Raw genomic sequence first — 12236 nt, 5'->3', positions numbered from 1 at the left:
ATGCCTTGGAAAAAAAGTGAATCTTAAAAATTATAGCATATACGTACAACCAAATAGAAAATAAAACATGTAACTAGTTACTCCCCAACACTGAATACCAGAGGGACAAATTAGAGCATAAAGAGACACGATACAACCAAATGGGCTTCGTGAGTCGATGAAAATGTCATAATCAAAAAACTGTAAACTTAAAATAGTTTAAAAATAAAACAATTTTAAAAAATCATCACCAAAAAAATTGATAAAATACTAAATATACAAAAAAAAAAAAATTTAACCAAAATATTAACTTATATCAGGGGGACAAATTTGACCTTAAACATACAAAATGTATGTTCTTTTGCACTTTCAGGTGCATTTTTGAGTGATAATGCGAACAATTTGTTTCTCAGAAATGTTTGTTGATCAGTAAATCAGTATATTATTATGATTTCTGAAGATCATGTGACACTGAAGACTGGAGTAATGATGATCACAGAAATAAATTACAGTTTAACACATATTCATATAGAAAACAATTTTAAATTGTAATAAAAAAACAAAACAAATAGATAACATAGAATTAGAATAGAAAGTGCTAGATTTAGAGGGTCAAATAAAGATGAGAAGAGATGTGTTTTTAGCCGATTCTTGAAGATGCTGCATGGATTGAGTTGGGCAGGTCATTCCACCAGGAGAGAACAGTTAAAGGGATAGTTCACCCAAAAAGGAAAATTCTGTCATTAATGACTCACCCTCATGTCGTTCCAAACCCGTAAGACCTTTGTTCATCTTCGGAACACAGGTAAGATTTTTTGATGAAATCCAAGAGCTCTCTGACCCTCCATAGACAGCAAGGACATTACAACAATCAACACACAGAAACGTAGCAAGGACTACGTTGCAGTGGTTCAGTGGTTCAACCGTAATTTTACAACGCTACGAGAACTCAGTGTGCAATGACCTTAAGTCTGAAATTCTCATCCAAAATTTTTGCACGTTAAAAAATAAATACGACTTCACGTTGTGTCAATCACGTTTACACACTGCCTACCAGGTTCGATTTTCTACGTTTTCGCATCCGTAGCGTGCATTTTCATAGGAAAGGATGACGAATACTACAAACGCATACAAAAATTTTCGACTCAGTGTGCAATGACCTTTACGGGTTTGGAACCACATGATGCTGAGTAATTAATGACAGAATTTTTATTTTTGGGTGAACTAACCCTTTAATGTAAAACTTGACCCAAAACTTGAATGGTAGTGTATTTCTAAAGATGAGATCTACCTGAGCCGTGCGTTTTCATGCAGGGTGTGAGGGAACCTCGTGGGATCATCTTGAAGCACTCAGAAGCTGATTGGCTGGAGGGCAGCGAGGGGCAGAACTGGCTGATAGGCAGCTCAATGACATACGTCGCCGGCACATATATGGGTTTGACCTTTGCTCCGACCCCGATCCTCCGCGCCTGCCACCAGTCTGCATTGGTCTTCTTCAGCAGCACAAAGCGCTCGCCCTCATGTATGGAAACCAGACGGCCGTCAGTGGCGCGGTACGAGTAATCATACTGAGCCTCCAGAACCACAGTACTGGCCAGCCTGGACCCCGAGATCACGGTTCCTCGGCGCCAGCTTCCCGACAGCATGGTTCCTCTCAGAGACACTCGGAGGGTGATAACTGGACGAGGACACCACCGGAGCGAGACGACACGAGTGCCATGATCTGAAACAGAAAGGCTTGTTACACTCACAATATAACATAGGGTACAACGGGGCTAAAGGCGCCTGTGATATTATTTTCCTCTAAAGCAGTAGATGGCATTTATTTGTCTGGTCCTTGACTCGATCGCCGTGCAGCAGCGCAAAGTTGATTCTGTACTCACTTGATCTAATATTTTTTGTTTTTTAAAATGTTGAATTTAAGTAGCAAATGAGAATCGCTAAAAATTAATGCATATATTTTGAGACAATGGTCTTAATGATTTTCAGTTTTGTTTAAGCAACAGTTTTTAAATTATGAAAGAATATGTAAAAGTATGGTATTTGGGGTAAAAAGCGCCCCTGCTGTTGGGGCTAAAGGCACACAGTTATTAACATCATAATTAATAGATGGCTGACTTTTCCATTTGTTGACATGACATGGTTAGATGCAGATGATAAATATATTATTTTGGGTGTCCATATTAGAGATAATCACCATGTTTAGAAAGAAACCATCATATTTAAAAACATGTATTAATCATATCATATAATAAAATATAATTTGTTGTTACTACTGTAAATATATATTCAATTATTATGGGATCTCCTTCAATGCTTTCAGAATGCTTACTTTTTAAAATTATTTTGTTACAGTATTTTAAAATATTTTTTATATTAACATATTTTAATGACAGTATATTTATTGAACAAAAAAATATTCTTTTATTTGAATAATAATAAATCCAGTGAATGGGTGCCGTCAGAATGAGGCTGATAAAAACATCACAATAATCCACAAGTAGTGGATTATTCCACCAAATCTTGAGAAGACAAAAGCTGAAACAAATCCATCATTAAGATGTTTATAACTAAAACACAAGTCTGTAATCCATAATAACGCTGAAAAAGTGCGTCTCCTTTTGTCTCTCACATCAAAATCCAGCCACATATTTGTTCAGAGCTGTTGTAGACGGTGTTGATCTGTGCAGATTTCTCTCCTGATTCAGACCAGAACACTTGTTTTACTGGAGGAAGCGTTATTATGGATTATGGACTTGTATTTTATGTCCTAATGCTGGATTTGTTTCAGCTTTCGTCCTCTCCAGATATTAACTGATGGACTGGAGTGGTGTGGATTATTGTGATGTTTTTATCAGCTGTTTGGACTCTCATTCTGACGGCACCCATTCACTGCAGAGCATCCATTGCTGAGACACTGATGCAGAGACACTGATGCAAACCTGATGAAGAAACACACTCATCATGATCTGGGATGACCTGAGGGTGAGCACATTTACAGCAAATTTGCATTTTTGGCTGAACTATTCCTTTAAGAAAGCAGCATGCAATTTAATTGACAGGATATGAAATGCAGCTCATATGGAAAATAATGCAATTTATTCTTTAAATCCACTCAGATTTAAAAAACAAAAACAAGTAATCGTTCATCTATAACTGACACAAGGCTTAACAAACACTTCTGCTGACAAGGCAGACATAGTCATTAATGCTCAAAATGGACAATTAATTAGTTTGGCCAATATATTGGTCTATTATCAGTTCTAAATTAAATTGCCCTCTGACTAAATATATTTCTTGTGTAGTTGCAGGGTTTCCCAAACTGGGGTTTGTGAGTTGATGAAAAGTTAACAATTAATTCAATTATTTTTTAAAATTAAAATTATATACTGATTAAATTTTTAAACTGCTTACACACAAAATCTTTACTTGTCACACGATTTCTGAAGCTGACACACACCAAATCTGCAAAACCAAAGGCCTTTGACTCAGTTTTCAATTACATAAAACACTTTTTGCAAAACACAACACACAATTCTCTATGTAACATACAAAAATCTAGCAGGAATTAATATTATGGCAAAGGTGTTTGTCAATGTGTATTGTGTATTTCGAATGCAGGCATTTTGCATTTTGTGTGTGCAATTCTTGGATTTGTGTATAAAGTTTTGAAAAAATGAGGCAAAGTTTTGAAAATGTGTGTAAAAAAAATGAATATTTAAAAAAAAAAAGTACTGTATTGAAATATTAAATGAAAAACTCAGGGGGGCTTTTATATTTTACGTCTGACAATAAAAGTGATTTACAACAGTAATCCGATAATGAGCAAGAATCCATGATCTAGTCTATCTTCACTTAACAACAACTGATGAACCTCACTGAGCTTCCGCCGAGTGTTTGAACATGACATCACTTCCATCAGTTCTCGCCGCTGGCGCTAACGCGGGTATTAATGCGGCGCTGATATTTGTGGCGTATGATCTGATGGCTGATGGACTGAGAGACTGTGTGCTAGCAACACAGAAAGGCTTTTAACACAAACATTCAGTGTGTGTGTGTGTGTGTGTGTGTGTGTGTGTTAACTGATAATCCCCAGCATGTTCTGATAATCCTTACTATAAAGCAGAATGCTAAATACCCTTAATGTAACACGGGCTCCAAACGTCTGCGACCACAAGAGAAAATGCTTTTATGCATCTCTTGTTAATTGTTTTCATTACAAATTATTTTAGCAACAATACGACTTGAGTTGCATCGTCTCATCTGCTGTAAAGTGTGCAATGATTCTTCTACTTAAACTATTAAAAATAAAGGATCTTTATTGGCATTGATGGTTCCATGAAGAGCCTTTAACATCCATGGAAGCTTTCAAATGCACAAAAGGTTCTTTATAATAGGAAAAGATTATTTAGGATGTTAAAATGTAAAAAAAAAAAAAATCAAATTAAATTAAATAAAAATTAAATAAAATAGATACAATACAAATTAAATTAAAAATTAAATAAATTAAATTAAAAATTAAATAAAATAAGCCAATAAACATTCAATTTATTTCCAGGTTTAAATGTGGTTTTGAATCTCAGATACTCAGTTGATGCTCTCAGACTCTCCGTGTGTCTCTGCACTGATTCTATTACACAGGCCTCTTATAATGTCAGAGTAATACAGTTGTGTGTGAGCAAACCATACTGTTTCTGCAAGAAATAAGGAGATGAGACGCGACGTGCAGAAAACAGGAAACCACACGTGCTTCACCAGCACCAGAGTCCAACAGACTCTCAGCGGCTCCAGCAGCGAGAACTTAACCAGAAAACACTCAGAGACCGCTTTCCTTCATCATTCACTGAGCGCAGATGGATGCCAGCCTGACTCACTGTTAACACATATGCTAAAGAACACACACACACATACACACACAGAGAGAGACAAAAACAGACACAAACACACACACACAAAAACAGACACACACATTGTGGCAAAAACAAGTGATTTCCTACAGAGCGGCTCAATTCTGCTGTAAGCTCCATCTGTGCCAAGAGTGAAGGTCACCGATCTCACGCCTGACCCTTACATGAAGACAGAGAGAAAACCAGACACGATTCCATCGCAACACACACTGCAGCTTTTTTAAACTGCTTAGACACTAAAAGTGATACTTGAGCATTCACTCATAAACTTATTAAACCAAGTCTGCAAAACTATAAGCACATTACATGCTTTAAACTCTGTTTGATATTGCCAAACAAACTTTCTAAACACAGTTCTCTACATTACACACACCATTCGAAACTAACAGCTCTTTTGTTTAATTTGGGAAACACTGCTATTTTAATGCCTCACTCATTTACTGATGAGCTACACACAGAGATCATGTGAGAAAACCCTTGCATTTCTGTTTACATTGTATCTATATTGTACAAAATGCTTTATAAAATGACTTTGCTAATATGCATATTCAGTGTGTGTGTGTGTGTGTGTGTAGGCGTATATAAATACACACACACACTGAATATGCATCTGTGTTGCGTGCAGCGTGAACATTCTGCTTTAAGTTGATTTAAAGAAAAGAGAATATTACTTTAACATTCAGAAAAGTTTGTGTGTGAGACATGGGCGGTGTGTCTGTGTGTGTGTGTGTGTGCATGTTTATGTGGTTTATGAGGACACAAATTTGTATAATGACATGGGTATGACAGAGGTATTACAATATGAAGGTGGTTTATGAGGACACTGCCTATGTCCCCGTAATTCAAAAGGCTTAAAAAACATACTAAATGGTGTTTTTTTGAAAATCTAAAAATGCACAAAGTCTCCTGTGAGGGCTAAGTTTAGGTGTAGGGTTGGTGTAGGGCAATAGCACACACAGTTTGTTCAGTATAAAAACCATTACGCCTATGGAGAGTCCCCATAAACCACAAAAACCAACGTGTGTGTGTTTGTGTGTGTGTGTGTGTCTGTGTGTGTGTGTGTGTGTGTGTGTGTGTGATCGTGTTGTTGATGTGACAATGAGCTCCACTTTTGCCCTTCACTCTTTCTGCCCTGTTGCCGTGTTGCTCTGGATCTGTGTGTCAGAATCCACCAATAGAATTCCACCTGAAATCTTTCGGCGCAGCTCATTGGTCAGTCGTGGAAGATGATATTGCTTGATGTGATGCAAAGATTGGGATATTTGTACACTCGCTTTCACTGTCTTCATAATTAGAGGCTTTGCTTTGGTGTTTGTCTTCGATGATCTCAGAGCGACGAGACATTTAGCCTACCCCCCCCCCCCCACACACACACACACAAACTCACACACACTCACACACACACACACAAACTCACACACACTCACACACACACACTCACACACTTACACACACACTCACACATAAGGGAACACTGTATCGTTCGGTCACTGTACAATGACTCATTATCATCCGTTTGACTGGTGAATTAATTGATTAACCTTGTTTACAGGCACATGGTGTACGACTGTATTGTGTTTGCATGTCAAAACTCTGCTGTTGTCCACTCTGAAGTGTGTACTTTGTGCAGTGCACACTACACGTGACTAGTGTTGTGTAGATGAGTCCTGGTGTCCACAAACGCAAATCGAGCACAAATCAATGACTGAATCACTGATGCGAACGGATCAGCTGCACTGTCATCCGTGTGTGTGTGTGTTTTCTCTCTATACTGTCGAGTTGATCAGGATTGAATATTATGGATTGAAGTATGAGGTTGTGGCTGCTGCAGTGTGCCATTTACCTCTTCATGTATTCCCGTTAAACCACAAATACACAACCACACACACTGTGTCAGCAACCATGTCTAATAATATCAATGCATCTGATGGCGGTAAACTTATGGTTAAACATCTGAGCTGCTAAACAAACACGTCACATTTGGTCGTGACCCACAAACTAGAGATTTCACAAACTTAACAAGTAATCATTATGTAATTTCAGGGAACAGCCATTAAACTGTGCTCCTTCTGAGAATGAGCATTAAACAGCTGCGGCCTCTCAACTTCTAGAATTATTGTGTGTTAAATACAGCTCTGTAAGACTTTTATTCTTCGAGGATGCATTAAATCAATCAAAAGTGACAGTAAAGATGTTTATAATGCTACAAACGAGTTCTATTTCAAATAAATGCTGTTCTTTTGAACTTTCTATTCATCTGTGCATCCTGAAAAATAAAAAAGTATCATGGTTTCCACAAAAATATTGAGCAGCACAACTGTTTTCAACATTGATAATAATCAGAAATGTTTGTTGAGCAGTAAATCAGCATATTATTATGATTTCTGAAGATCATGTGACACTGAAGACTGGAGTAATGATGCTGAAAATACAGCTGCAGATCACAGAAATAAATTACATTTTAACACATATTCACATAGAAAACAGCTATTTGAAATTGTAATAATATTTCACAATTTATGTGTTTTTGATCAAATAAATGCAGCTTTTGGTGAGCAGAAGAGACTTCTTTTAAAAACACGAGTGTAAATGTAGTTTCTGTAATGACATTGACATCAGTAACACTCTGACACAGCTCTTTATGGAGATCATAACTATCACATCCAACAGCTCAGAGAGCCACAGGCATCATTTGGAGAACGAGGGTTGATAACATGCAAATACATCACATGCCAACTGTGCAAATACAGCTAATGGAAAAATGACAGCATTTGCATCATAAAAGCATAAGCCTTTCTCACTTTACTCTACAGTGGTCATCCAGCAGTATTTAATGAGTAACATTTAACCCTGTGTTAAAGCCACGGTTCACCTTGAGTTATGCACGTATAACATTGAATATATAATAATATGCATCAATAGTTAACACCTGGGTTATAAAGTCCTGTCCCTGTGTTGTTAGCGTTAAAAAAAAATAAAACTATAAAAAAACATTTTTGTTAAATGAAAGCTGAAATAAAATATTAATATTAGGTGAAAACCCTTAAAGGAAAATTATAAATGAAATAAACATGAAAGTATTAAAAAATGCACTGACTGAAACTGAAATGAAAAATAAAAATAATAATACGCTAATAAAAATGACTCAAACTTAAATGTGAAAATGATGAAGGTATTCAAAATATGAATAAAAACTATAATATTATATAAATAATACTAAAATAAGAGTGTCCTGCTCTGGCGGTACTAACTCTGAATTTTAATGGCAACAAAGATAAACAGTATGAAATACTAATGTGCGAAATAAGAAACAGAAACACAAAACCCCAATTATATTGCTGTGATGTAAAGCTTTAGCTCATAAGCTGCTCTAAATGTCTCTGAGCGTCTCTGCTGGGTGCTGAAGCTTTATCAGATGCGTTTGTATTTATTTAGCTTTAGCTGCAGGTTAAATCTGACAAAAACTCCAGAGATACGCTCAATCAGAAAAACTGTTCTTCAATAAAATATTTTATTAAATATTAATCATTCTGATGAAATATTAATGAAATGCAATTTAATTGAATAAAAACACTTCATGCATAATAAAATATTTATAAAATACCTTATCTTTTAATAATTATAACCAAAGTTAAAATGCATTATAATTTCTGAAAGTTTGTTTGTGATGTCTTTTAATGCATTATACTTTCTAAAGGTGTAACAGTGTATTATAATGCATTATAACTTTGATTGCAATTATTCATGCAATGCATTATAAGGTGCATTACTAGGCATATTTAGTTAATGCATTAAAATTGTGTTCCCAGAAATCTTTTAGGGTTTGGTTTTAGTCTGTAGTCGTTATTATTAGCTTTATATAAAAATATCAGAAGTCTATGATGTGTCCTCATTTAGAGTGTGTGCATGTGTGTGTGTGTGTGTGTGTGTGTCTCTGTGTGTGTGTGTGTGTGTGTCCTGCAGGAAGAGCCCCATGGCTGTGAGGTTTTTCCATTACGATCTTTTGAACATAGCGCTCACACAGTAATCGACCCAGAGCTAAAAAGAGATGCATACAACAGCAAACGCACACTGCAGTTAAAGATATATGCACATAAATGTATACGTAGATCATAAAATCATTGGTGCCGGTGGGTTTGACCATCTAAACTGGCTTTTTAGGGCTTGACAGTGCGAGTTTTCACTAAAAATAGATGTGTGTGAACTGTAAAATACATTTAGAAGCATGCAAACAAATTAATAAATACAGTAAATAAAAAATGGCAATTTAAATGAATTTTAAAATGTCTTAAATTTGTGGTTGAAAACAGGAATTGCAATATAACCAGCGATCAATAAATAACATGCATTTATGCCAACAGATCGCTTATAATTTAAAGTTGATGAACTATGACAATGTTTATTGTAATATGTTGTAGATAGTTGCAATAAAGCATTGACGTTTCAAAATAAGAGTCCCATATATAATGGTCCCCCCAACAAACAATTTCCACTTAAAAATTGCTAGTAAATTTCACAAGCAGTTACAAAGAATCACCAAAACGCACATTGAATAAAACGTGAAATTCTGAAAGACTGAAATATTAATTTCTTGTAAAACACACTTCTATAATCTGTTTTATTCACAACTTTTACAGTATATTTTGGGCTTGTTTATAATTAAAAGTCTATTATTTGATACCTTTTCATTGCATCCTTACAACTTTTTACCGCGCTCCTAAAATACTCAACTGCTTGTTGCTTTTGAGAAACCCAACTCAGATAAAATCAGTCAAACACAAGTGCGTTTGTTCATAATCCTACACAATAAAATAAGATTTTTCCATTAGAACGTCTTTGTTTTCATCCATTTAATCATTTCTGTCATGATTGCATGAGCAGTTTTAACTTGCTGGTAAAGAAAGTGCAATGAACTTTGGCAGGACTTTATAAACGTGGGCAGCAACTAACCTGAAGTTTCAAGTTTAGTAGGTTGAAATGTTTTACGGCATATTTCCTCTTCCTGTTTATATAGGAACTGAGCTGAGGCTGCAATGCATATGTGATTTAGCTTTAAGAAGTACAGAAGACAATGCAGAAAGATTTTGAGAAGTTCAGTCAGTGAAGTAAACATGAAATCACAGGTTATGACTGAAAGGTCATGTTATAATTACACAGAATATTCATAAATATAAGAGATAACATGCAGTGTCTGATCATGTGTGTGCTTTAGGACACGTTTCATGTCATGAAACAAACCGGATGGACAAATGCAGAAAAACAGCAGGCGTTCTGACGAGATGATGAAGCCACAGTCAATCTGAAACTAACAGCCCAGGAAACAGTGCAAAAAATAATCTGCTTCATTCATGGGATTTTCAGAAAGAAACCGTTTATGCATCAGATTTATGACGGAGTGACTTTACAGCAAAGAGCATTTGCTTTGTGCTCCAGTCGTGCAAGAGATTGTTACGCAATTTTACATTAAACGTGGCACAAACGAACACAATGCTGCTCCTGGTACCAGATCAGACTCCAGCCGGCCTGCAAAAACTCTCATAAATCACAAATATCTGAATTACTTCTCATAGAGACTACAAGTCTTGATTTTCTCTCCATTTCCTGCTTCTCACAGAACGTCTCAACTGTGCTCAAATCTGACAAAAATACAGAAAAAGTCAAAGATCTGCTCTCATGTCATTTTATAGCTCTTAACTCTCACTAGTGACTCATTTGTGTCATATTATATCTTAGAGATGAAAGAGTCTCGAAGCAGTGATCAATCTGTGAGCCAATTAAACTGATCTCTCACACTTGTGTCATATATTTCACTGAATCTCATGCAACCCAGATCGTCTCTCACGGCTCGATGGTTCCTCTCTGACAGCGCAGCGAAACAAGTCTAAGATATCATCATCATCACATGTCACCAAATGCAATAATTCAAGAATACTTCAACCACAGAAAACCCATATCGGTCGAGTGTGCATATGAATATTAAGAGAGAGAGAGTTTAAAATACTAGATAACATCAAAATTATCTTAAAAAATGCACATTGTTACGAAACACTATGCATTTGCCACATTATAACTGGATGCACTAAATGTTTATTAAAACATGTTCATAAATTACTGAACAATTTACATAAACTATTAAAAACACTACATCATGTACAGATTTCTACTTAAATAATATGCACACTTTTTACTTTATACTAACTAGACAATGCAAAATACATATGATTAAGTAGGAATGATTAAGTAATTAATAATGAAATGTTTTCTCTCTATATAGGGCATGCAAATGATGGATGTTTTTATCTAGGCTATTTGTTTAAACCCCTTTTTTAGTGTTGTATAACTGATTGATTTTTCTTGTAGTATAAAATAGCTGATGATCGTAAATGTGTTTGTTTATGAGCTGTGATGCTGTGCTCGTGGCTTACCGGTAACTGCAGGTGCATCCGCGCTGTATTCCAGGTGTCGGTGAACCGGACTGCGCTCGAGCTCAAACTCTCTCAGAGCGGCCTGCGTTCAGCGGAGGGGAGGGGCGGGGCTTGCCGGGCGCTGTCACGTGACAGACAACAGCCAACCAGAGAGCGGCTTTATAAGCCAGAGTTATTTATCTAGTTTGGTTATTCATCTGGTTCCTGCACGACTGTCGTGTGTGATGCTTTTGGCAATATTGCTAATTAAGCCTGAAAACTGTACTATTTTTTTCTGATGGATAGATAGGCTATAGAAAAACAATTAGGCAATGTTAGGTGTATAGTGCATACATACAGATCATACAGAAAGTACATTGAAAATCTGGTATTTTTCATTCAGCCCAATTTAGCAAACAAAACTACAGTTTTAGGGTTTTGAAAAATAAAATAGAATAGAATAGAAAGAATGAATGAATAAATAAATAAAATAAAAATAAAGAAATGTCATGGTGTAAAACCATAGGACAAAATAAATATTTCAGATTCTGCACTTGTAGGTAAGTTTTTGTTGTTTTCACATTTTCATTTTGTCATGCTGATTATAAAACATATTTCAATGAACAATTGTGTATTAAATGATAAAATAATGCAAAGTATTGCATTTTAGTAGTCATCTCATAATATAAATATAAACATAAACACGAATATAAATATGCATTTAAATAATTAAAAGCCCATTGTTTTGTTTTTTTGCCACATTACTGGTGTAAAAACCTTGAAATGTCACAACTAAAACGGGAAAATGTATAAAGTTTGCTAAAACATATACACATGATATCATTCTAAATGAAATACTGAACAATTTACATAAACTCACCTTCAGTCCCTCATTTAGAGACTATATATGTACTAAAGACCATAGATTCTGCACTATTTGAATGTA

General features: G+C 35.6%; 1 protein-coding gene across 1 annotated transcript in view; it reads right to left on the bottom strand.

Annotated features, from left to right (window-relative positions):
* Positions 1-11367, bottom strand: part of LOC306845300 (rho GTPase-activating protein 9-like) — a 38623-nt gene extending 27256 nt beyond the window's left edge. The window contains exons 1-2 of the mRNA XM_079377997.1: positions 11312-11367; positions 1271-1702 (exon numbers count right to left, since the gene is read on the bottom strand). Coding sequence (XP_079234123.1) covers positions 1271-1625 — 355 coding nt within the window. The 5' untranslated portion in view covers positions 1626-1702; positions 11312-11367. The remainder of the gene's footprint in view (positions 1-1270; positions 1703-11311) is intronic.
* Between the last annotated feature and the right edge of the window lie 869 nt (positions 11368-12236).

This window comes from Barbus barbus (genome assembly GCF_936440315.1).
Source record: "Barbus barbus genome assembly, chromosome: 25".
Classification (NCBI taxonomy): domain Eukaryota; kingdom Metazoa; phylum Chordata; class Actinopteri; order Cypriniformes; family Cyprinidae; genus Barbus; species Barbus barbus.
Note: the sequence above shows the minus strand (reverse complement) of the source record. Positions and strands in the feature narration are given on the sequence as shown.